At 46.7% G+C, this 26,789-nt stretch overlaps 1 protein-coding gene across 1 annotated transcript in view; it reads right to left on the bottom strand.

The window, feature by feature from the left end:
* The window catches only part of VAC14 (VAC14 component of PIKFYVE complex), a 1,245,171-nt gene that overhangs the window by 789,192 nt on the left and 429,190 nt on the right, over positions 1 to 26,789 (bottom strand). Inside the window, exon 11 of the mRNA XM_069217475.1 lies at positions 21,019 to 21,079. Within this exon, the coding sequence (XP_069073576.1) occupies positions 21,019 to 21,079 (61 nt within the window). The remainder of the gene's footprint in view (positions 1 to 21,018; positions 21,080 to 26,789) is intronic.

Below are 26,789 nucleotides of genomic sequence, written 5' to 3'. Positions count from 1 at the left end.
ATTGCTACATGGTATCAAGAGCAGGTAATGGTATAATAGTGATGAGAGGTAGCAATTGTAAATAATATGAGACAAGATATGTCACCAACTTCATACAATACGCTTTAGAGGATTCCCAAACCATTTTAACAATTAGTCTATACATGTTCAGGCTCATTCCTTAGAATGAGTGTGTTAAGGAGTAATAAGTGTACTCTGTGCCAACCATAGTTGAATGGTTTGGTTGAGAAAAGTAACAAAACACACAAAAAATGATGCGGTGGGCATGAGTGAATTGTAGAAATTGGAGAGAAGAACTTATGCAGATGTTAATCCTGCATACAACTACAAATTGGATACCTCTAAAATTTTGTAGAGACAGAAAACCAAACTCAGCATTGAGTCCAGTTTGAGTAAATGAAAAGAGAGGGAATTAAAATGAACATCTGGAACTAGTGGCATGATAGGAGTAAGACAGCAATGATCAACAGTGGACAGAGGCCTATAAGGAAGACAGAAGGTAGTAGGGAGTGGTCAAAGAAGCTGAGACCCATAAGGGTCATTCAATTATTCACATATGCTGTAAAAGACTGAGGATTCATGGATTTGGAATTCAAACAGGGTGTTAGAATAAGTTGAAATTATGAAAGAGAATGAAAGTGTCAGTGAAAATTCACATGTGACGGTTGGAGGTGGCATGGTAAATCACAAGCAAATTGGACAAGAACAGTCATGACAATATACAAGATTATGGGAGGTAATGTTCATTAGGAGTGAGACATACACATATGTACAGATAAATTACAGTAGCTTTATTTAGAATTGCAGAAGAGATATGAGTGTGAATAGTATTTGATTACAATTGTTATAATGCATTTTCAATCACATTCCTGCAATTAATGTGTTATGTGGAACTTCTTCATAAAGATATTATGCATTAATTGCAATTGATGATCATGAATGTGGGGGTACCTTCCACTGAGATGTAAGAGGACTGGAACACTGTCCTGGAATATGATCATGTTCAGTAGAATGTGTTGGAGCATCATTCACAGAGAATAGCTAAGAGAGAAGCTGGAGGCATGGCTCCACACAGGTGGCCAAGGTGTTAAGTTGAGAAAAAATTTGTTACTTAAATCTCTTATGCCGCACCAGTGGCTTCCGTGTAAAATTTCACGTTGTGCCATCATGTCCTGAAGATGAGACATACACCACCTGTGACAGGATTCCATTTGATTATGTAGCCAAGGGGCTTAGGGCAAGTCCAAATTAACACCTCCACTCATATTATAATCCAACTAAATATAAACATGTACATAAGGACACCACATGGATCGCATGGCCCAGGAACTAGCTCTACAAATAAATGAAAGATATGCACATAGGTGAGCAAGTGACCAAATACCACTTTAACAGTATGTAGCCATATCGAAGTAAAAAATAATAATAATAGTAATAAAGTTATCACTATTCCACCAACCACTACATGGGCAAGGAAGTAAATATTTACTATTCTGAACACCACATCTACTTACCAAGACTTACACTGCAATGTAGTGGAGATATCAATTTTGAGGATGCAATATTTGTTGCAGGTCATTATTTCGATCACAATACAGTTGTAGCATAAGGGATGAGTTACCTACCTTTGGTTTGCCTTATCTGCTAGAAAGTTTAGCTGCAGATTCCTTACATTTTAATTCTCCCCAGGCATCAGACTGGATCCGGAAGATTTTCATGATCAGCACCTCTGCACGCAAGTAGGTGGCGTTGGTCGGCACCGCGTACATTGTCGGCGTCATTTGCGCTGGAAATGACATTGTGGTTCCTATATAGATGCCAGCCAGGAATGCCGCCGTCAGTTTCTTTTCACGACTTTCCAAGCCAGAAGTGCAGAGCCATGAAGAATACTTACTACTGGTGATCGAAACTAAGGCCCCCAGAAATCAGTTCGCAGAGTGGGGAGGATGGGTCGGTAAGGAATCTGCAGCAAGATATTGGCCCTCATTACGACTTTGTCGGTCTTTTCATAAGACTGCCGATACCGCAGGTGCAGAAAGACCGCCAGTGCTGGCGGTCTTAAGACCGCCCTATTATGACTGATTTCTGAATTCCACCCGAAATGGGAATTCTGACACCAGTCATGCTGGCGGTCGGCGGCGAAGCGGCAGTTCCACTGCCATCATCGCCATGCCAAAAGTATGACGCACGCCATATTATGACCCATGGGGAAGGGGAGGGGGGGGCATGATTGAGTGTGTGAGTGCATGTGTGAACGTCGTGAATAAGTGGGGAGGGTGTTTGTGGGTGCATGTGTGTGAGTGATTGTGGACGGGATGAGGGGTGTGCGTGTGAGTGTTTGTGGATGCGGGAAGGGGGGAGTTTGTGCGTGCAGGTGTGAGCGATTGAGTGCGATTGAGCGGATGGAAGGGGTGAGTGCGTGTACGCGCGTGCATGTGAATCTAAGTGGACGGGTGAGTGTGTGAGTGAAAAGGGAGAGCGGGTGAGTGCGTGTATGCAGTGCAGGGTGGATGGGTGTGTGAATGTATGTATGCGCTGGGGGTGTGTGAATGTATGGATGTGCTGAGGGGGTTTGAATGTTTATATGTGCTGGGGAAGGGGGGTGAATGTATGTATATATGCGCTGGGGGAGTGAATGCGTGCGTGCGTGAGTGTGGTGTTTGTGTATGTATGTTAGTGAGAATGGGGGTATATGATGCAAGTGCGTGGGTGAGTGGGGGACTGCTTATGTGTGGGAGTATGTGGGTGCCTGTGTGCTGGTATATGGACGTGTGTGCGAGTGTATCCTGGCAACAGAAATGCTTATTCTTGTTTCCAGGATGCAAGACCGCCAGCTTTTTCTGGCGGTGCCACTGCCAGGAAACTGCTGGCAGTCTCCTGCATCGTAATACCGCTAGTATTACGGTGTCCGCCGTGCTGGAGGTGCTCACCTCCAGCCCGGCGGGCCACGGAAAAGAGGCGGGATGGGCAGAGTATTGGCGGTTTGGCTTCGGCCAAACCGCCAAACTCGTAATTCAGTGGCCTCCGAGACCGCCACTGCGGCTCTGGCGGTCTTATGACCGCCAGGGTCGTAATGTGGGCTATAGGCTCTACCAGATAAGGCATTATTGAAGGTAAGTAACTTATCCATGTGATAGAGGCTTTTGTTGTGTAGGCATTTTAGTTATAGCTTCATACACCTTATTTTAGCGAAATAGGCCTGACACTGTGCACTTTAACCTAGACATATTTTATTCAGCTTTGTTTTATTATTTTAACAATATCCACATTTGTGGTCTTGTTTTATTTTCTCTATCTAGCTGTTCTTTGCCTGGGTCAGCACTGCACTCTTAAACAAGACATTTCTTTCACTCTGTGCTTTTCTCAAGGCTGAAGTAAGATAGGTTGCTGGCAAACATGGTATGCTCTGTCGCTAATGTTCTCAGAAACATACACACTGTTACATGGGAATCCTTTCATGGAACACTGGCTGTGTTATTATAAAAACACTACTTTGACCCATATACGTTAGAGGGAGATTCCAGCCAGATGACCACGACTGTATGCTGAGTGCTTCGCTGCAGCCGCTTAAGTAGACCACAGGCCTCTTGCTTAGGTATGAGGGATGATGTCTTCCCAGGGGAACCTGAAGAGCAGAACTAGAGCTTAACATGCTGTGCTCTAACATAGCCTAGGTATGAGCTATTTTAATGATTCTAGTGACAATATGGTAGCGTTATTTTTATGTTTCACTCTCCTTGTCACAATTTTAATCCTGTCATGCTTCATCGTCTTAGTTATTGCAGTGCATGCTTTATTATCTAAGATGCAGTTACTTCAATAAAACCTTATTGAAATATATTCTGCCTCCGATTGTCCTTGTATATGTGAGACTAATGTAACTGAGAGAAACGCATGAGAACTGAGAGACCACAAGTTCCCTGAGGAGTCAATTGTGTCATGCGCACGGTTGCCCAATCATCCCTGCTCTTGGGTGGAGATGAGGCACTGCTAGTTAGCCGTAACAAAACATGGATTAGGCCGACAGGTGTCACCTGTAGTGGGTTTAGACTCAGTCCCCCAGAGCGCAAGTGATTCTGCCTCCCAAATCCAGCAGTCTCATTAGAATAATGAGAGCCTACACGACACTTCTAGCTGCAGTTTCCTTACCTTTGAATAGATACACAAGCAATATCTTTCCTGGGGTAGGTCTGCGAACCAAGTTCAAACTAGAAAGTCTTGCAGGACCGAACAGGCACAGTGCCCATCCCTATGGACCTGACTGTCCAGACAGTAGTGTTTGGTAAACATATACAGGGATGCGCACATTGCTACCTGACAGATGGCTAGGACTGGAAACCTGTGTGCTAATGCAGTGGTCGCAGCTTCAGCTCAGGTAGAATGAGCATGCAAACCCACGGGCATTGCTTTTTGGCAAGTGCGTAGCAGATCTTGATGCAGAGTATGACCCATAATGAGCTGATCCACTTCTACACTGCCCAACCTTTTCTCGCACCAAAATACCCTGCAAAGAGTTGGTCACCCACCTAGAACTCTTTTGTATGATCAAGGTAGAACGCCAAAGCTCTTTTTGGGTTCAGATGATGAAGTCTCTCCTCTTCCTTAGAAGGATGTGGGGGTGCGTAAAAAGTAGGCAAAGTGACTGTTTGACCTACATGAAAGGACGTGACCACTTTTAGCAGAAAAGAGGCACAAGTGTGAAGCACCACTGTCAGGATAGAAAGGTAGGACAGCTTAGATGACAATGCCTGCAGCTCACTCACTGCAGGCATATGTAATTGCCACAAGGAAGGCTGTTTTCAATGTGAGAGGTCTGAGAGGACAATTGTATAGAGGCTCCAAAGGAGTGAACATCAAATAGGTCAAAGCCAAATTCTGATCCCATTGGGGCATAATGAATGGGAAAGAAGGAAATAGATGTGCAAGACCTTTGAGGAACCTATGTACAATTGGAGACTTAAACAAAGAAGGTTTATCATGCTACTGCGAAAAAGCAGAAATGGCAGACAAATACCTCTTAAGAGTGCTCAGAGCAGAGCCCTGCTTGGCAAGGGACAGACTGAGCAATAGGACCTCAGATAGAAGGGGGTCAACAGACATCTGTGCACCATGTCACAAATTTCTTTCAACAATAGGCATTTACTGTTTTGGTGGAGGGATGCCTGGCTGCCAAGATTATGTTACAGACTTCGGAAGGAAGGTCAAAAGCTGTCAACTGTTGCCACTCAATCTCAACGCAAGAAGGTGAAGAGTGGACACGTTTGGGTGCAGAACCCTCCCCTGCTGCTGCAACCGAAGATCCTCTTGAAGGGGCAGCCTGATCGGAGGATCGATGGACATGCTCAGCAGCTTGGGATGCCAGACTCTCCGTACCCAGTCCAGAGCCACAAGGATTACCTGGGCCTGATCGTTCTTGATCTTCTTGAGAACTCTGGGCAGGAGTGGTATGGATGGAAAGGCATACAGGAGGCTTGAACTCCACTTGGGACAAAAAACATCTCCGATCGATTGCTGACACTGCATGTTCTCTGCGGAGGAAAACTGATCTAATCAAGGCTCTCCCACTGCTGAAAAAGACCTTGCACCACCTTCGGATGGGCATGCCATTTGTGATCTGGTAGGCATTTTTAGCTGAGTTTGTCTGCTCTGGCATACAAAGAGCTCACCAGATGTTGAACTACCAGGCATTTGCCCTACTGTACCAGCCACAAAAAGAGGCGAAGAGCCCCTTGACAAAGGGTCCATGACACCAACCGTTCTGCTGGTTGAAGTACCACATGGCAGTGGTATTGTCCGTGAACACTTGCACTATTTTTCCCTTGATAGAGCCAACCTCGGTGCCAACCTGATTACAGGGAGCTCCAACATATTCGTGTGGAGGCCTCTGATCTCCACCTCTCCCAGATGGCAGCCCCATTCAATGAGTGACGCATCTGTCACTATTGTCCGATCTGGTTGTGGAAGGGACAAGGATGTACCTCTGACCCAGTCGCTGTTCGGTAACCACCACTGTAGATCTTTCGCAGTTCCATCTAGATTTGGACCCTGTTGGAGGGATTCCCCTGATGCTGCACCCACTGGAACTTCAGGTCCACTGCAGAGACCGCATATGCCATTTGGCATATGCCACCAGCAGGAGGCCATGAGGCTCAGCAACCTCAGAGTCATTCTCACTAAAATCCAGGATAGAGACTGACACATCTGTATTATAGCCTGACTATCCTGGACTCGTCGCTCGGGAGGATAAGTCCAAAACTAAACTGTGTCCAGAGCAGCTTTGATGAAAGGCAGCATCTAAGAGTGAGTCAGGTGTGTCTTCGGCATGTTTATAGTAAACCACAACAAATGTAAGAGGTCTGCTGTAGTCTTGAGGTGGGAGACGACAGCCTGGGGCAAACTCGCCTTCAACTGCCAGTTTTCGAGATAGGGATAGACTGAACCCCCTGATCTCTGCAGATGAGCTGCAACCACCGCTTGGTGGACACCCGAGGGATGCTGGAAAGTCCAAAGGGGAGCACAGTGAACTGAAAGTGCTTGTGGCCAACCATCAACCGCAAGTAACGTCTGTGGGCACGCAGGAAAGAAATATGAAAAAAAGTGCCCTGTAAGTCAAATGCTACCATCTAGTCTCCTGGATTCAGGGCAGACAAGACCTGAACCAACGTGAGCATCTTGAACTTCTTCTTGAGGAAGTAATTTAGGGATTGAAGGTCGAGGATGGGGCGAAGACCCTTGTCATTTTTAGGGATCAGAGAGTAGCGGGAATAGCAACCACAGCCTACTTCTGACACTGGAACCCTCTCTATGGCTTCCTTGGCCAAGAGAGCCGTAACTTTCACGTGGAGAAGGGACAAATGATCCTCTGTAATAAAATCGTAGGATGGTGGCATGGATTGAGCAGTAGTCTCGAAGGGGAGGGAGTAGCCCCTTCGGACTATCTGCAAAACCCATCTGTTTGAAGTGATGGATTACTAGTGGTGCATGTGTTGGCAAATCCTACTGTCAACTGGTCCTTGGTGGTTAGGAGGATTTAGCGCCTGCTGCAAAGGGGGAGTGCAGCAGATTGATCAGACCCCTAGCCACCTATCCCATGAGGTTGGTGGGTCCCATGCCCTCAGCCCTGAAGAGGCTGAGCAGCATGCGTGGCACGGAAACTGGCAAGGTTGGAGACCCCTTCTGTAGCCAAAAAAAGGGGCAAAAGCCAGACTGAGGAGGACGAGGGGCCCAAGGTCCTGGCCATAGCCCAAGAATTCTTAAAGCGTTCGAGCACCGAGTCTGCTCTCTCTACGAAAGGATGGGTGCCATTAAAGGGCATGTCCATCAAATAAGCCTGGACATCCCCAGAAAAGCTAGATGTCCTCAGCCAGGCGTGGTGCCTCAGGGCCACTGTGGAAGAAACTGCTCTACCTAGCGAATCGGTTGTATCAAGTCCTCGATGAATTATAAACTTTGCAGCGCCTCTTCCATCAGCATCAGCCTGAGACAGTACAGCCCAGGTCTCCTCAAGGACCTGTGGCAGCACTTGTGCAACCGTATCCCACAGCATGTGGGAATAACGGTCCAAAAGGCATGCAGTGTTCATGGACCGCAATGCAAGGCTGGCGGAAGAAAACATCTCCTTCCCAAATGAGTCTAATCTTTTGGATTCCCTATCCAGGGAGCGGAAGGGAACATGCCATGGGAGATAGAGGCTTGGACCACTATTCGTTCTGTTCACAGGAGCCTCTGTGCTAGGTTTGGACCAGGTACTCAGTAGGACGTCAGTTAGGGCATCATTGAAAGGGAGCAAGGGTTCTGAGGTGGAAGCTCCCATTTGAAGCACCTCTGTCAAGAGATTAGCCTAGACCGCCACTGAGGGCAGTTGAAGGTTCAGGACCAAACGAAAAGGCAAGGTTCCTGCCGGCATCGGAGTAGGCATCATGCGACACCCATCCAGCTACATGTCAAAGTTGGGAATTAAAATGGGGAAGGCGCTGCCCAGTGCGGCAGGTCGAGGTGGTACGACTGGTCCAGATCCGGTACTAGATCCCTGGGAGCTCCTCAATGTCCGGATCAGAACTTCTGGCACGGAATCCGTAGGAGCTCCTTCCAACCCCACGGGGCCCCAAGGCAGACCAGAAGGGCTTTTTTTTTTTAATTCGGCAGAGGTCACTCTGGGCCTCGGAAACTCAGGGAGGCGAAGAGTTGGGCCAGGCACATTTTCCGCAGAGTGAGGCCTGGAGCGTCAATGCTCCCTTGTCTCTTCGGCTGACAGGCGAGGACAAGTCTAAAAGCGCTTTGAGTTCTTAGATTTTTCCTTATGCCTCAACTTACCTGATCACCCAAAAGACTTGTAACAGGGGGACGACAATTTCTGACTCTGCAATCGGTCCCTTCCTCTCAACTGAGACCTCAACTTGCGTGAAGTTTTGTGCTGGGGCACCATCAGCTTTAGGGAACGTTCTCTCAAAGCCTTCAGATGCATGGTCGGACACTTCTCCACCTTCTCAGCCAAAAGAAGAAACCTCTTTTACAGATCATAAAGGGCTGAAGGTGTGAGGTTTGCTTGTGGGCTGAAATGGTTAAAACTGCTGGGGCACTAAACTGCAAGACAATGAGCATCCGTGGTGCCTCTGTATGGGTAGCAGGGTAGGAGGCCTGACTGCATGAGAAACCTACAGGATGGGTCTCCTTCAACTGGGATATAGGAGGGGGCCCCTTTCCCCTAGGCTTCCCCTGACTAAACCCTAGCATGAAGGTCCAGAGGAGGGCCTTGCCACCTCCGTCCCTCGCCTCTGTGGGCAGAATTGCAAAGAGACACCTTGCTTTCACTAAGATGAGCAAGAGGACTGGCGTGCCGTGGCCTGACTGCGGTGTACTGGTGAGGGGCCCCATACTGATGGGATGAGTAAGGGGCCCTGGGCAGCTGGCCCCGCTGCCCAGCCTAGCACAGGCCCTGTATGGTCGAATCTGGTTTCATAAAAAAAATGAATTTTTGTTTTCTTAATATCTCTGGTGCTCCTCGACGAGTCTGCATGAAACTTTACTTTTTTTTTTTTACTTTGGGTCCATCCTGCGAGTTTAGTGCAGATCTGTCAAACGCAGGCAAGAAAAAAGGTGGGGATTCCAAGACTGTAATTCCTCATTTTAATTCCCATTATAAGCTTTTGATAAAGGAGTATCAGCTGCTCGGAATAACACCAAATTTGGTACCAAGTTAGAGCTTTTCTGGAGGATGTGCATTTTGGTTTGGGGTAAATCCTTTAAGTAGTTTTTAACTGAGCATTTAAAGAGGGGCTCAGGTAAGCATGAAAGGGTTACATTTTTAGAAAAACACAAAGTACACTTTGTTAGTTAAGGATGCATGGATATCCACAGATCCAAGAATTTAAATAATACCAATGTCCTATTGACCGAGGGAGATTCTGGTGCCATTTGCACAGTGTAAAACTGCTTTCCAGATAGCAAAACCTATCAAAGAGTAAATTGGAAAAGGAAACATTCCTTTAATACGCCACATTCTAAGACTCTTTAAAACAGAAAGAAAGACACAGAACACTTAAAACAAACTAGTTCACAAACCCACCTGAGGACACAGATAGTGCCCTTTCCTATAAGCCATATTCCAGTTTGCGGACGCTGTATTCAAACGAATAGAGCACACACACTGCTCTTGCCTCTCTTCAGCCACACTGGCCGAAGTTACAGGAAATGGCGTAGTACTGGCCGAAGTTACAGGAAATGGCGTAGTACCGTGAGCCGTCCATGCTGATCCCAAAAATGTTAAGGGGCATGCGGGTTCCATCTCACAACATCTCTAAAGGCGCTGCCAATTGTCTCGTGTCTCAGCCACATGCTCCTCTCTCAAAATTTGGTTAGTATCTTTCCTCACTGTTAGAAATCTCTAAAGACCTTCGTGTAACTAACTGTTCGTACCTCATAACTTCAAGGTTTGGTACTTGGTATCTTGATTTGCAACTGATTTACACACAACAAAGAATTAATAGCAATTTTACTGGATGCCATGCTATTAAGAATCTATACATTAGCACAAAGGCACTCTGATTAATGTTGGTAACCTAATGTAGCGCCAGGTGCCCACATCTTCTCAAACTTGTGGAATGTGGTTGTTTCGGAAGGATGGAGTTGAGTATTCCTTTCTTAGCCTAACAATTCATCCAAGCGAGTTACAGGTAAGATCTTTACCCTCGAGTTAAGTGACAGGGTGCAGTTTTTAGGTCTGGGTTTGGCAGTGCAACCCTCAAGGAGACCCACTGCTAACAATATACACAGAGTGGGCTCTGGGTTCAGCCCTTTCAAACCTTTTTTTTTTTTTTTTCGACCAACTTCCCTCAGCCTTTTGCTTTAGCTTTTATCAATCACGTATTGGCTCAGCCCAGTGGGGTTTTAATCTCTCACCTTAAGTTACTGGCTGTTTGGAAGTATCATTCTGCCTCCAGCTGAGTGCTTGCTTTGAACTGGATGTGGGAATTCTTTACAAATATAGCCCCCTGCCCCCTCAGGCTGGCTCCCTCCTGTGTGTCTTGATCTAATATGCTAATGCTGCGTGCAATAGCACATTAAACCCAGGCCTACTGGCTTTGCCAATGCTTGTTTTCTAAGGATAATATATGCATTATATTTTTGGCCAGCGGGGTCTATTGCAGTATTGGAAATTACAGCAATTCCCAAAACCAGTTAAATGTGACATCAGGCCACTATGTGAAAAAGGAAAGTCTCTCTTAGCTTAACAAAGTAGATGCTATGTTTTATGGCATGCAACCACATTAGAGAAAATAAACTTATTTGACTCGCTCTTTCCAACTAATAACTTTAAGGTATGCCACTCACTCAAAAACGACCAGAGGGCTCCGTCACGCCACCCCTTTGTCTTACATGCATAGGCAATACGGTAGGCCGATATGCTGAGAGAGGGAGACAGTCTGCAGTGCGCCATGTCAATAGACCCTCCTGTCTTCTGCCATGCTTAAAACCAGGCCGCAGCTTCTTTGCATTCTGGATGGGTTACCTTAGAGTACAGTGGGGCCTTCAGTAAAATAACGGGTTAGAAAAAACAAGAACCACCTCAAGGAGGTGAAACAAAGACAAGCAGGAGCTGCATGCAAGTCGAAAACAAAGGAGAATGGTTGCAAAAGATTGGTGGTCGGGTCGAAAAACACATTTGTAGTAGTGGCGGCAGGATCCGAGAAACTGTGTGTAGTGCAATGTGGTATCACTGGTACAACAGCTACAACTATTTCAACTCCATTTAAAATTATATCTTAGTCACTTACTCAATCCTTCAACTAGCTGCACCCATCGGTAGCAACATTAACAAGCATTTGTAATACAATGGGTCTCACGTTTGCTCGAGTTAGAGCTCTTAGCGTTGTAAATTCCTAACTGGAATTTTCTTGCCACATAAATTGAAAATGAAAAGTATAACAGTTGACATAAGTGAGCCAATACACCGCGCCAGGGCCGCCATGAGCGTGAGTACGAAGGAGAGACATAAAAGGAAAAAGAAGTTTGCTCGCAGTCAAACGTATCGGCAAACGTGCAATTATCCATGTAACAGGGTGGATAGCCAAGGCGGTAACAAAACTGCCCCCAGGAGGGACAAACGTAAAGCATTTACCAATGATGATAAAGGATTTTTGAAAGGCAAGCCCATAAATGAGATAGTGATGTGCGTGCGGTGGGTGTGGTTAAAAGTCCACAGATAGATTACAATACGTCACAGCGCTTGCGCACTCGATCTAAAAATTATGTTTCTTGACATGTTTCAGTAAGTACCTACAAAGAGTGTGAAATATTAGCCCAACACCAGAATTTACTAACACACATACTTCCAAGTTGCAGAATAGCAAGCCATTAGGAGAAAGTGTCTGAGAAATTGAGAATAATGTGGGAATCTCTGTGTTTTCACACGCATTCCTGCATGTTATTGTCATTTGTGCCCTGTTTTTATCAAGATATTTAACCGCTTTGGAGCAGGTGAAATGTTTGAGTGAAAAACGTATTCCAGAGACACCTATATTTCTGGATGTAGCCAGTATCAGGAATTACAGGCCGCTCATAAGGGGGGGTCTAGTTATTCAGTAGTTTAATAGTCACTTTTCTTTCAGATTTGTATTTTTCGTAAAGTATAACTGAAAAGACTCCATGTAAAGAAGAAAAATCTATTAAAATACAATTTACAGAAAATAAAGCTTGACCCACAGGGATTACAGTGTCCAAGCACTAGACGCCAATGGGATCTACGATTTTAGTCAAAGCCTGGTCTAGGTGGGGGTTGAGGACGTGGCACTCCATATTCTATGCTTAATTACTTACCCTAAGACCTCGTTGCCCACCTTGATTCCTTTTCTAGAATCTCTGGATGAATTATTCCAAATCCGTATCCATGGAATTTACAGCAAATTTGATAGAGGGTGAGACTCCTCTAGCTACTTTAAGTAGAACTAAATCCCCCTTCATCCCTCGAATATTTCGGCGTCACCATCACAGCCCGGAGAAGATTTTTTGCAGGTAATATCCGCTCTATCAGACACTCTTTTTAATTACATCTATTGATAATGGAAACTGTTAATATTGTGGTTTGGCACGTTAGCATGCACTAAAGTGAATTTCTTATCCCAACTGCTCTATGTGGTTCGGACACTCCTCTTTTTGATGCACTTATCCAAAGCAGACTTATCTTCTTCACGTGGGGTCAGGAAAGCTCAAGGATATCCTATAAAACACTCTGTAGAGACAAATCAAAGGACAGCTTGAGATTCCCTCAAATGGATCGACATATATGAGGGGCACAACTTCACACTTTGATGGACCTCACTAATTCTCACACTGGAAATCTATGGGTGCAGGCCGAGGCACACTTTTCAACAAAACCGATCCGTATATCGCTGTGGCTTCTGTTGCGACATCGCCAACAACCCACTCTGTTACACTGCATGCGCATTATACTGCCGAATTGGTTGGCCAGTGTTCACAGCTCTCGACTTATGACATATCCTTCCCCCATTGTTCCCAGTTTGGAATAACCCTGATTTTATTCCCTAATGCTTAGATAAAGGGTTTCACAGATGTTTCACAAATGGGATGACTACAGTAGGCGACCTTTAGTCTAGGGTAAACTCCTCTCCCCTAATGATCTTCCACATTGTCTAGCCTTTATATATGATGCAACTTCTGCATTGGGAATCCTTAACCCCTTGTCGTCTTCAATCCCAATGGGCCCTTACACCTACTGAAACATTTATAAGAGGGCATACAACTAGAAAGGGTATCACTCGCTTTTATTATCTCATAGAGCCCGCTTCATCGGTTAGCAAGCCTTGTTATGCCCACAAATGGGAGGAGGAGCTGGGAGTCACATTGGATGATTCCTTATGGATGCATATTTGGACTCGTGCTATGTCCTCCTCCATTTATTCCACCTACAAAGAAAATAGTTACAAAATTCTTATGTGTTGGTATTTAACATCAGTCCGATTAGCAGCCATGCTGTCAGGACCCTGCAGTCCCCTTTGCTTCTCTTGCTTTGCCACTCAGTGTACATACAAGAGGGCCACCTCAAGGATTCAGAAATTAATTTGTGTCCCCAGACTCGTGCTGAGAAGGGAGCTGTGCTGACTAACAAGTTGGGTGGGCCTGCATTTAAAGAGCAGTGTTGCCCAAGAAGATGTTGTAGCCTTAAACATTTTGTGGCCCCAAGTTTAGGGGTCAAGTTCTGCACTGCCTCACTCCAGAGGAAGAGACTTCAGCAAACCGGGTGTCTATAGAGTGGCAGCGTTTTGCCAGCCTATAAAAGCAGACTGCATCCGCTGAAAGCCACTCATCCACAACGCATACACGCACCCCCAACTCACCCACGCATTCAAACACGCACTCACACTCTGCCCTGCATTCATACATTCAAACACGCACTCACACTCACCCCCGCCTTCATACATTCAATCATGCACACTCACACATGCACGCATTCAACACCCTCTCCCCCTCATTCAAACACACAGGCAGATACCACACACACTCACTCACCTCCCTCCCCTGTCAGGCGATCAACTTACTTCAGTCGAGGAGGTCGTCCGGTAAGGGACGGGTCCCAGTGCTTCCACTGCCGGCAGCACCCCACCATCAGGACACTGCCATGCCGTATTACTGGTCGTAATATGGCACGTGGCATCCTTTTGGCATGGTGGTGCTGGCGGTGGAACCGCCTCTTCATCGCCGACCGCCAGCACGGCTGTTGATGGATTTCCACCTGATTTCTGACAGAAATCCCTCAGCACTCATAATCTGAAGACTAATACAAAGAGGCATCAGGGGGAAAGAGAAGAGGTTTCCCTTTCTCCCAATGTCTCTTTGCAGCTCAATTGTGCAGCAGAAATGTTCCCACTAGCACAAGGGATTTTTTGTTTGTGTGGTTAGAAATGACCCCTTGGGCAAGGGTCGCTTTCAATAATGGGGGCACAGTTTTGGCTGCTTTCTGCCCCCAAAACTCCCCCCTCCTGGGGAGTTGATCAGTCGTATTTAGAGGCCAATCTGCCCCAGGGGGGCAAAAAACACACTAGCACCTGGGACAAATATATATGTAAGTTTGGGGGCGGCCCCTTGGGCATGGGTTGGGGGCAGAAAACCCATTAGCACCAGGGAGAAACATATATTTATGTTTGGGCAAGGGTTGTGCCAATTGGGGGGATATTTCTTTTTATTTACTTGTCAGCCCCCCCCCCAGGGGACAGATCAGTGGTATTTAGAAGCCCAACTGCCCCTGGGGGTGGCAGAAAGCCCACTAGCACCAGGGATAATACTATATTTATGTTTGGGGGTGGCCCTTTGGGTAAGGGTCACCCCAATTGGGGGGATATGTGTTTTTAATTACTTTTGGCTGTTTTTCTGTCCCCCTTTGGTGGCAGATTGGCCATATTTTTAGTCCCATCTACCCCCAAAAGGGGGCAGAAAATCACTAGACACCAGGGAAAGGTTTTGTGTGTGTGTGTGAGAACTCGAGTTCAACTTGAGTTCAGCTGATGGAATATATTTTTGTAAATGTTGCAGTAATAGCAGCATATTTAGCTTCTGTTTTATTTTGTGTGAAATGCTCATTGGATTTGTGCACAATGTGTATTGTGTTGTCCTGTGAGTAATTTTAATGTGTTCTTCCTTTCTAGTGGGATATCATTGGTGCTTGCTGTGCCTGTGCAGAGTAGGTGCTGGTGAGTCTAGCTGTCTCTGGCAAGTGAGTGGTATCATTCTTGATTATATAGGTATTTGTGCGATTTGTATTGATTGACTTTTACTTCCAGGTTACCAGTAGTTTTAGTTTCCGTTAGATAAAGTCCCATTTTGCTTATTACTTATTTTACACTGTGGTGGTTATGGTTGACTTATTTGTCAAATTACTTTAATTAGTAAGGATTATGGCTAGCCCCAAGATTACTGCTCAGCAGGTTGTTGGTGTGCTTTTCAAATCTTCCTCTGACCATGATTATGCGACTGACTCTGCATCTGAGGCAGAGGAGGAAGTGCAAGATTCTGGCAGTGCATTTTCTGCCAGAGAGGAATCATATGATGATGAAGCCACTCTCAGTGCAGAGGAAGTTACTCTTTAAGGAGGACACCGATGTGCGAATAGTGCTGAAAGGCTTCCCATTGAAAAAGCTGAATTCTGGGTTGCCCCAAATATGGTGCAGACAGTGTTGCTTGCCTTTACTGGTGTCGCAGGGTATAGAGTGAACACTGAAAACGTTTTGCCTACAAGTTTCTTTCAGCTGTTAATGGACGATCACAATGTATTTTTGGATGAGACTGTTGAGCAGACTAATTTGTATGCTGAACAGTATTTGAGGGACAACAGTGCCAGACTTATGCCCCACTCTAGAGCTACCCGGTGGACTCCCACAAACCTGGATGAATATAAGATCTTATGTTTAACTCTTTTGATGGTCTTGATAAGGAAGCTTTCTCTGTCTTCATATTGGTCTACTAGTCTCCTGATGGCAACGGCTATATTTCCTGCAACCATGAGTCATAATCGGTATTTGCTTCTGCTTCGAAGGCTGCATTTTGTTGATAATGCTTTAGCGTTGCCATGCAATCACCCTGATTGTGACAGTCTTTTTAAGATTCGGCATGTTCCTTGATCATTTTGCAGATCGTTTTTCAGAGATCTATGTTCCAGGGAAAGAATTAGCTGTGGATTCATCTTTTTGTTCGGTTTCATGGTTGGCATTAGTGTGATGTATTTAGGTTGAGGAGTTGAGGTTGTAGTTTTGTATTTACTTCCAATTGGTTTGCGTTTTCTTTTCTTGTTAAAAAATAAATGCGATGGCGGTGTGCGTGGAATGGCGCTTGGCTGGCAGTGTGCGTGGACTTGCGATTGGTTGGCAGTGAGCGTGGACTGGCGCTTGGCTGGTGTTTTACGTGGACTGGTGCTTGGCTGGCAATGTGCGTGGACTGACGCTTGGCTGGTAGTGTGTGTGGACTGGCGCTTAGCTGGCAATGCGCATGGACTGGAGCTTGCTGGGGGTGTCTGACTAGTGACTTGCTGCTGGTCACTACACACACTGCCAAATTCAACCAGTATGCATGTGTACCAATAAAGGGAGTGAGAAGAGAGAGCTCGCTCACCTTCCCGAACTACTATCAACAACCACAAGAAGTGAGCACGCTACCAAGTCTTTTACTTCTGCAATGTCCCAAACACTCAAATTATGAAAAACACTGTTTTTAACCTTTGTCCAAGGCTACCGCGATTAAAAACATGCTATACTGGTGGGTAACCACAAGACACTTTAATTGCACTTCTCTCATTGGGAACTCAACTCAAGAAAAACGCGCTCAGCTGTAATCAGGTGTCGCAGCACACCGCTGACATGCTAGGTGTCTCGCGTGGGACCCAATGATGAAGCATGCCACTAACTAGGTTGGTGGGTGAGGGGTCTTTTAACAGAACCTAAGGGCGTTTTCTTCACAATTTGAGAGTTTAGAACATCACAGAAGTAAGTGGCTTGGTAGAGTGCTCGCTTCTTGTCTGGGGAAAATCTACCAACTCTAGATATGATCAATAACTAGACACCCAGGGGAGTACAGGGTGGTGTGCCTCTTGTTGATCCCAATAAGTTTTCTTATCCACACTGCCCGGCAAACTACACAATGTGACTAAAATCATACATTTTCCTTGCATTTCTGTGCCATGTTCTTCCAGAAACAGAAATAAACAACACATTTCCTGCCACCCAGCATTCCCTTTGATCTCCCGATAAAAATTATATCTCACTTGTATGGGTTCCTAAAGCAGAGGCCAGCCTAAAAAAAGTATTTAAAAAAAAGAGTCCTTGCAATGGTCTCTCCATGCAATGACTTCAAACAAACAAAAAAAGTCACATCTTAGTAAGGAGTCACCTGTGGCATAATGATTAAGGTCACAGACCCTCACACTAAAAGTTGAGGGTCTAGTCCAGGTGTGTCTGTTGTCATTTCCCTACTATAACTTACTTTCAACTACAAAATTTTAAGATTCATAATAAAAGGTGATCTCACTCTTTTTAATTGACAAATACGTTTTTCTTTACAATTTGTCCAGAAATATCTCATTCTAAGGATAGCACTCACTGAAGCCCACAAAACTCTCTCTCTCTCCTACTCTCTTTTTCTCTCTCTCAGTTTCTCTTTTTCAGTCTCTTTCTTCCACTCACACACCCACTCACAGACCCAATCAGACACTCATGCACCCACTCAGACTCTCACACACCTAGTCACAGACCAACTGAAACCCTCACGCACCTACTCACAGACCAACATAGACACTGATGCACCCACTAAGACACTGATGCACCCACTATCACACCCACACAGACACTCTCACAACCACAATCACCCCAGATACACGTTCTCACACCTATTCTCACACCCAGTGAGACAGGCCACGGCCAACTCCTGCCGCGCACAGACAAAGGGCCGGGCTCAGCATGGGGCTGGGTGGTTAGGGGGGTTGGCCGCAGGTCTTGTGTAGACAATACTAATATTTGTCATAGGTTTTGGATCAGGCCACTGCACCCCACTAGCTGGATTTCTTGCCAACCTTATGCATGTTTTTTATTTGATGGATCTCCTTCCTCCTCTTGTGTTTGCTCCTCTCTTGAGCATAGCTCTTTACCATCTTTTGATTGGATGACTCGTATCACTATTCACATTGAGAGAATTGCATTTTTCTTCTGATTTAGCACTGTATGAGAGTGCATTTGTTTTCTTGTGCTCTACCTTATGTGCTGCTTTGCCTTCAAATCTCCCGTGTTCTCCATGTTGTTCACCAGCTCATCTATTGATTCTCCCTTCCCTCCTTGTGGTTTTATTGTTTCAACCTGCAGTCCCCAAAATTCCTCTGTCCTTTCTCTCTCCGGCATTGACATTTACTGGCACCCCACATCCGTGCCTCCACTGCTTCCCTGTCCCTCACCACTTCAACTTTTTAAAACTTGTTTTACATTTTATTTTTTAAGAGGACGTGGCAGCTGTAATTTGCTTTCGAGCTACTCTCTTCTTGTAAAACACTTTTGTACAGATTTTATAATCTTTTTTTTTAATTTACTGCTCTCAGAAAATGGCTGTCTGCCATCTTAGAACAGTTACTAAAAAACAAATACAAAAAGACACTGGAGTCATTCTATATGCACTTGCATGCATACATTTAAGTCATCACATTGGGCTGCCGTAGCATCATGGCACATACATGCACAAGCATTATGACACATCATCTTTTTGCCAATTCTGTTCAGCATCTGCAAACAATCATTCATTGTACTTTTTGCCCATGCGGAACATCATCGTCAGCAAAGCGGAGCCAATTACTTATTTGATCAATTTAAAAGTCAAGAACTCTTGACTAACTTTGGTAATACTAGTTTAGATCTGGGTTTGACAGCAGAGCTGTCAAACAAACCTATTTCTTGCAATATGCATAAGTGGGCTTTCAGCCATTTGCTTTCTACTCCAAACACTTTCAGTCACTGGCATGACATTTGTCAATCAAGTCTTGGCTAAATCAAGTGAAATGTTCGTCTCTCGCTTAATGCTATTGGCTGTTAAGATGTATCCTTCCACCTCCACTTGTCGCAAACTACATGCTGCACCCATACGACTCGAAAGCCGCCAGCAGGCCCTTACCCCCAACACCGGTCATACACCAACCGACAAGACAATTTAGTTTGATGGAAGAAGTAATTATTTTTTATATACTTTCATTAAAATCAAATAAACAATTTATGCAAATCATCATATGCAAATTACTCTATTAAAAACATTTCACTGCAAAATTAATATATACTGTTAGAGATACTTTTTTCATTTGTAACCATAAATCATTTTTGACAGGATCCCTACCTGTCCTGAACCTCCTTTGGACCACACAGGGACTGGTCGTCACCTGTATCCCTGGGGAGGGGGGGGGGTCGGCGGTACCCCTGCTTCCTCTGTTTCTTGCCCCCATGCTCAGGGTTCCGCCCCTTCTCCAAACACCAATCAGCCAAGGGGTGTACCGGGGCGGCCCAGGGCATGAGCCCCTTGACCACCCCAGTGATCTGGGCTCCCTACCCCCAATCAGGTGTGTCCATCCGCAGGTTGGTCCAAGACTTCAGGATCCTATCTCTGTTGTTATACCGGGGCCCCACCCTTGGGGTCCCCTCTGTTGCTTCCGGTTACTTTAGTCTCTCTTCTTCCGCCTAATAATAAGGAGAGGGTGGGTGGGTCAACAAGCCTGTCCGTTCAGGCCGCCGCACCAGGAAGAAGAAGGCCGAGCCTTCTGGGGGGGTGCTTTATGCCCCCCACTGGCTCGCAGCGGCCCAAACCGGTCCGGCACCGTCGTTGGACCATCGTCCTTAATGCGGCGCTACTTCCGCTCCCACGCCTCGCGAGGCGTGCGAGCGGAAGCCGCAGGCCAGCCCGCGCACAACTAGTGCGAGGGTCAGGCCCCCGGCGGCCCCAACCCCTAAGGGGCCGCGCTCCCCCCATGTTGGGGGAGCGCTTTTCCATTTGCAACCATAGCTGTATCTCTCCGCTCCTGCTGGTTCTCTCCCGTGCATGGCTTGAAAGTAAACCAGGCACCACAACTAAATTATCTACTATAAAAATAATTTGCACTTGTCTATAAATATACAGTGATGCTACACTTCTGAATGCGAATATGTCATACAGTGTATAGCGAGTACAACAATGTGGGCAATAATTCAGGGTAACTGCCAGTAGAAATATTGCGTTACTCATCAATTTAATAACAGCCTACCAGGAGCACTGTCCGAATCCATCTACTATTTGAAAAAAAAGAGTAGATGTAACCTCCTTTCGAAGTCATGTCTTCATTTTTGTACTGTCTACTCTCTGGTGCACATAAAAAGCATCTCGAGAATCAAATTCACAGTACCACCATTTCGCCTGGAGAATCACGCTTCACCGAAGGAACTAACAGAGCTGCAGCGACACCCAGCGGCCCATACACATATCGCATATTTTTATTTTCGCTAACATCGCGCTGGGTTTTTATAACATGATAAACTGGGACTTTCATTAAAAAATAGAGCGTTAGATATCTCTTTGCAAATACTTTTAGGCAGTACCCTTTAATTCATTAAAACAAAACGAAAATTTAACGTCATAACACTTTTTTCAGGTGTTTAAAAAACGGGTGGCCTTCAAGTTTGGGAACACATACAGAGACAGAAAGAGAACAGAGGACCACATTGGAAACTTAAACAACAGGTATAACAACCCACAACAAACTGATATAGCCCTCCACCCTCGGGACAGAACAGCACATCCTAATTACATATATAAATATGCAGACCTGCGTTGAAGGCTGATGGTCATGCTACCTAACACCCCAGGGAAGCAGAATCCTTTTGCCAACCCGTCATAGGGGGCCATTCTTCCTAAAGCGACAAGGCCACGATGGAAATGCAGAACTATGTACATAGCCTTTAACAGATATAACAAGATTAAGACCATGGTCAGTTATCTCACGGTGTCAACTCTTCTTACCCGGCTTGAGCAAAAACACTCATGTTGGCAAAGCTGGTATCGCCTGTAGTGTTCAGACCACCTAGAGAGGGGAAGAAGAGAATATGCTGGTGTCAGTGCTGTGATAAACGCTATTTACTGACTGAGTACTTAGCCTCTTACAAGTGGTATCGACTTGTACAAACATATACCTTTGTCCTCGCGTATTCCAACAACATGAACCAGCCTGTGTCTACCCCCGCCCCCCCCCCCCCAACCCCACTGCAGCCTGGTGATATATTCAGTTATTCTTCTTTTAATCATAACTTAAGATAATTGAGCGACATCAAGAAAGTAACTGTACGAAATCACTCTTCGTCAACGAACAAGCGGCCGGAGACTACCACCAAGGATTAAAATTCACCACTGGCGACTAAGCTACTTGTAAGCTTATTCACCAAAGACAGTAAATGACTGGGATCTGATTTCATGGATTCCCTAAATAAGAGAAAAACTTATTAAAGCTTTCTGGGAGCACATTATAAAGGGTACCTTTTCCAGGATCATGACATTGTCATTTGTGGTGTGTTTTTTTGCTTGTAGATTATATACTTCAACCTACACCTCCGATGTACACTGATGGGTCATTTCATTCACATAACAGCTCCAAAATGTAACTGGATTTTGGAAGACTATACTAGATCACGTACCTGAAATAGCCCCTAGGCTTTATTTTATAGCACAATACATTTTCAGAATCAAACAAGCTAGATTTATTTGCACTGCGCCAACCACTGCTCACAAGATGTAAGGACACATTTGGACATTTCTGGAAGCTCCTATGTACGAACATTTTAAGAAAACTTGACCACAGAAAAAGAGGTTGGGGAAATACATTTTACACACAAAACATATACAAGATATAATTACAAATAGAGTTTGAAAGCTACTTTCTTAATAAACACATTTATTGTGTTTATCCTATGCCACAATTTAAGTTATGACTGGTATAGCCATTTCTGATTAATTATTGTATCATATTTAAGTTGAGATTAATGTAGATGTAACAAACAAAAAGAGATGAGGAAAACGCTAATGGAAATGTATGGTGTTCGAGAATAGTCTGCTCTAAAATAAAAATAAAACGAAAAGGAGCAGATTAAGGGGAAAGGAGGGGGGTCCCAGTATTAAAAAATAAAACTAAATAATGTTAAGAGTGCAAGCAGATTTTACGTTTTATGGCTAAAAGGAAAAATGCACACACTGAGAGAAGGGGGGGGGGGGGGGCTATAGGAAGCTCCCCTATAAGTAAACAGAATTTTAAAAAGATAAAATAGAGATTTATCTAAGAATTCATGAATCCACCGGCCCCTCGAGAGTAATGGTTGTTTAGTAATAACTATACAAATCTGAGAAAGCAGCAGAGGAGGAGAAGCACATGAAGGTGAGTGTATTACGGGTGTGGCATGGGAGAAGGAAAAGGAGAAGGAGAGAGAGAAAGAGAGAAAGAGAAAGAGAAAGAGAGAGAGAGAGAGAGAGAGGAAAAAAAGAAAGAAAGAAAGAAAGAAATGCAGAGCGGGGAAGGGAAGAGCACTATCGAGCCCGCTGGAAAACAAACTTTCGTGTGGAAGCTTACGATTAAAGAAAAAAGTAGCTCCCTAATAGTGAACAGTGGAAGTTTACGATTAAAGAAAAAAGTAGCTCCCTAATAGTGAACAGTGAAAGTTTACGATTAAAGAAAAAAGTAGCTCCCTAAAAGTGAACAGTGGAAAGACACGAGTATATTGGCAATGCTGCATGGGTTACAGACATAAGATGGGCAGGACATGCCCTTGAATACCAATCACGTAATTGAGTGATAGTAAAAGTAACCAGTGGCAAGCAATGAACAGGCTGAAAGCGCCTCCATGATCTTGGAAAGCTGACAATATGTCTTTCAGTTTGGTAGGTTCGACCTAATGAGTTGGAATAGTTTGTGCTAAATTTCAACTCAACAGGGGGCAATTCATTCTAATAGCGGTGATTTGTAAAGAATCAGAAGTATAAGCGGATAAAGGAATATTTGGATATTTTGAGGAGGTTAGCAGGGGTGAAACCCTGGGTATCATCTGTGCGTTTCCTGCGATGTCTAGTTTCCCCTTGTAACCCGGCCTTGGAGAGTGCTGTGGGAGATTGCTGTCGCAGGTCGCTGCTCCCACCCACTGTCCTACCACAGGGTTCCGAACACACTCCTGTTGGCTGCACTGGAGCAAGAGCGTTAGTATGAGCGGAAGGGCTTTGCTGCCGTGGCACTGCGGAATCCCGAGCAGCACCCAGGCCCGCCGACAGGCACCTCGTGCAGGACATTCCAACGAGTTCTAAAACACTTTGCTTAGCCAGCAGTCTAGCGCCAGCTTCCACGGAATGGTGCTCATCTGCGGGAGATTTCAATAACTTGTGTTTAAACAACTAACCCTTTCTTCCTGTGCAAGTTGCATTGGTAACGTAAAGGTGTTTTAACGTTGTAATGCCACAGATGCACATTAAAAGCACACGCACTTTTTTATAAATATTGCACAGTATCTGACAACATCCATAGCATAGTGAAATGGTTCCCAAACTGTGCGCCGCCAAAACCAGCCAGGGGCGCCGCGGTGTCCGAGCAAAGTCCATTCCGCGGCATTAGGTGGTCAACCACCCGCTGATCAACCTGCTCGGGTACGTCTCTCACTACACTGTACAAAGCGCATGCCACAACGATTGCACAAAGGTGTCCAGGTGTTTTAAATGAGCTGTGCAGAGTGACAGTACTCGTTACACAGCCTCCGTCTGTGGAGGCAAGCTCCGGGGTCTGTACAAAGCCTCCGTCCGTGGAGGCTAGCTCCGGGGTCTGTACACAGCCTCCGTCCGTGGAGGCTAGCTCCGGGGTCTGTACACAGCCTCCGTCCGTGGAAGCTAGCTCCGGGGTCTGTACACAGCCTCCGTCTGTGGAAGCTAGCTCCGGGGTCTGTACAAAGCCTCCGTCTGTGGAGGTTAGCTCCGGGGTCTGTACAAAGCCTCCGTCTGTGGAAGCTAGCTCCGGGGTCTGTACACAGCCTCCGTCTGTGGAAGCTAGCTCCGGGGTCTGTACAAAGCCTCCGTCCGTGGAGGCTAGCTCCGGGGTCTGTACAAAGCCTCCGTCTGTGGAGGCTAGCTCCGGGGTCTGTACACAGCCTCCGTCCGTGGAGGCTAGCTCCAGGGTCTGTACGCACCGCGGTCTGTACACAGCCTCCGTCCGTGGAAGCTAGCTCCGGGGTCTGTACAAAGCCTCCGTCTGTGGAGGTTAGCTCCGGGGTCTGTCCAAAGCCTCCGTCTGTGGAAGCTAGCTCCGGGGTCTGTACACAGCCTCCGTCTGTGGAAGCTAGCTCCGGGGTCTGTACAAAGCCTCCGTCCGTGGAGACTAGCTCCGGGGTCTGTACAAAGCCTCCGTCTGTGGAGGCTAGCTCCGGGGTCTGTACAAAGCCTCCGTCTGTGGAGGCTAGCTCCAGGGTCTGTCCAAAGCCTCCGTCCGTGGAGGCTAGCTCCGGGGTCTGTACACAGCCTCCGTCTGTGGAGGCTAGCTCCAGGGTCTGTCCAAAGCCTCCGTCCGTGGAGGCTAGCTCCGGGGTCTGTACACAGCCTCCGTCTGTGGAAGCTAGCTCCAGGGTCTGTCCAAAGCCTCCGTCTGTGGAGGCTAGCTCCAGGGTCTGTCCAAAGCCTCCGTCCGTGGAGGCTAGCTCCAGGGTCTGTACACAGCCTCCGTCTGTGGAAGCTAGCTCCAGGGTCTGTCCAAAGCCTCCGTCTGTGGAGGCTAGCTCCGGGGTCTGTCCAAAGCCTCCGTCCGTGGAGGCTAGCTCCGGGGTCTGTACACAGCCTCCGTCTGTGGAAGCTAGCTCCGGGGTCTGTACAAAGCCTCCGTCCGTGGAGGCTAGCTCCGGGGTCTGTCCAAAGCCTCCGTCTGTGGAAGCTAGCTCCGGGGTCTGTACAAAGCCTCAGTCTGTGGAGGCTAGCTCCAGGGTCTGTCCAAAGCCTCCGTCCGTGGAGGCTAGCTCCGGGGTCTGTACACAGCCTCCGTCTGTGGAAGCTAGCTCCAGGGTCTGTCCAAAGCCTCCGTCCGTGGAAGTTAGCTCCGGGGTCTGTACAAAGCCTCCGTCTGTGGAAGCTAGCTCCGGGGTCTGTCCAAAGCCTCCGTCCGTGGAGGCTAGCTCCAGGGTCTGTCCAAAGCCTCCGTCCGTGGAGGCTAGCTCCGGGGTCTGTACACAGCCTCCGTCTGTGGAAGCTAGCTCCGGGGTCTGTACAAAGCCTCCGTCTGTGGAAGCTAACTCCGGGGTCTGTACAAAGCCTCCGTCGGTGGAGGCTAGCTCCCGGGTCTGTACACAGCCTCCGTCTGTGGAAGCTAGCTCTGGGGTCTGTACAAAGCCTCCGTCCGTGGAAGCTAGCTCCGGGGTCTGTACAAAGCCTCCGTCCGTGGAGGCTAGCTCCGGGGTCTGTACACAGCCTCCGTCTGTGGAAGCTAGCTCCGGGGTCTGTACACAGCCTCCGTCCGTGGAGGCTAGCTCCGGGGTCTGTACACAGCCTCCGTCCGTGGAGGCTAGCTCCGGGGTCTGTACAAAGCCTCCATCTGTGGAGGCTAGCTCCCGGGTCTTTACGCACCGCGGTCTGTACAAAGCCTCCGTCTGTGGAGGCTAGCTCCGGGGTCTGTACAAAGCCTCCGTCTGTGGAGGCTAGCTCCGGGGTCTGTACAAAGCCTCCGTCTGTGGAGGCTAGCTCCAGGGTCTGTCCAAAGCCTCCGTCTGTGGAGGCTAGCTCCAGGGTCTGTCCAAAGCCTCCGTCTGTGGAGGCTAGCTCCAGGGTCTGTCCAAAGCCTCCGTCTGTGGAGGCTAGCTCCAGGGTCTGTACGCACTGCGGTCTGTACAAAGCCTCCGTCTTAGGAGGCTAGCTCCAGGGTCTGTACAAAGCCTCCGTCTGTGGAGGCTAGCTCCTGGGCTTGTACAAAGCCTCCGTCTGTGGAGGCTAGCTCCAGGGTCTGTCCAAAGCCTCCGTCTGTGGAGGCTAGCTCCAGGGTCTGTACAAAGCCTTCCGTCTGTTGAGGCTATCTCCGGGGCCTGTACAAAGCCTCAGTCTGTGGAGGCTAGCTCATATGAACGAAAAAGGCCCTTTTGGACCCGCTTAGGTTCCCCCTCAGTTTTTTTTTTACACGTTTTTGTCCCTTCCCTATTACAGGCACGTGGCCCACTTACAGAAGTGAGGTATAATTTTTATCTGGAGACTGGGGGAAAGCTGGGTGGTAGGAAATTTGTGTGGGTGCAGTGATCCCACATGGAAATATTAGGAAAATGTGATTTTGTAATAAAAATTTGAGGTTTGCAGGGGATTCTGGGTAAGAAAAGGTTGGGGGATCCACTCAAGCCACACATCCCTGGACTCCCTCGGGTGTCTATTTCTCAGAACTGTCTGAGTTTGGTAGGTTTCCCTAGATGGCCACCGAGCCTGGGACCAGAAACACAGGTGCCCCCCCCTTGCAAAAACAGATCATTTTGTGATCGATAATTTTGATGTCTCCACAATACGTTTTGGGCCCTTCCCTGTCACAGGCACTTGGGCCCACCCACACAAGTGAGGTAACATTTTTGTCGGGAGACCTAGGGGAACTCTGGGTGGTATGAAATCTGTGGCTTCCCTTAGATTCCAGTACTTTGCACCACAGAAATGTGAGGAAAATCAGTTTTTTAGACAGATTTTGAGGTTTGCAAGTGATTCTGGGTAACGGAACCTAGTGAGAGCCACACAAGTCACCCCATCCTGGATTTCCCTGG

This window comes from Pleurodeles waltl, chromosome 12 (assembly GCF_031143425.1).
Source record: "Pleurodeles waltl isolate 20211129_DDA chromosome 12, aPleWal1.hap1.20221129, whole genome shotgun sequence".
In the NCBI taxonomy this organism is placed as follows: Eukaryota; Metazoa; Chordata; class Amphibia; order Caudata; family Salamandridae; genus Pleurodeles; species Pleurodeles waltl.
The sequence above is the reverse complement of the archived record's forward strand: the minus strand, read 5'-3'. Positions and strand labels throughout refer to the sequence as shown.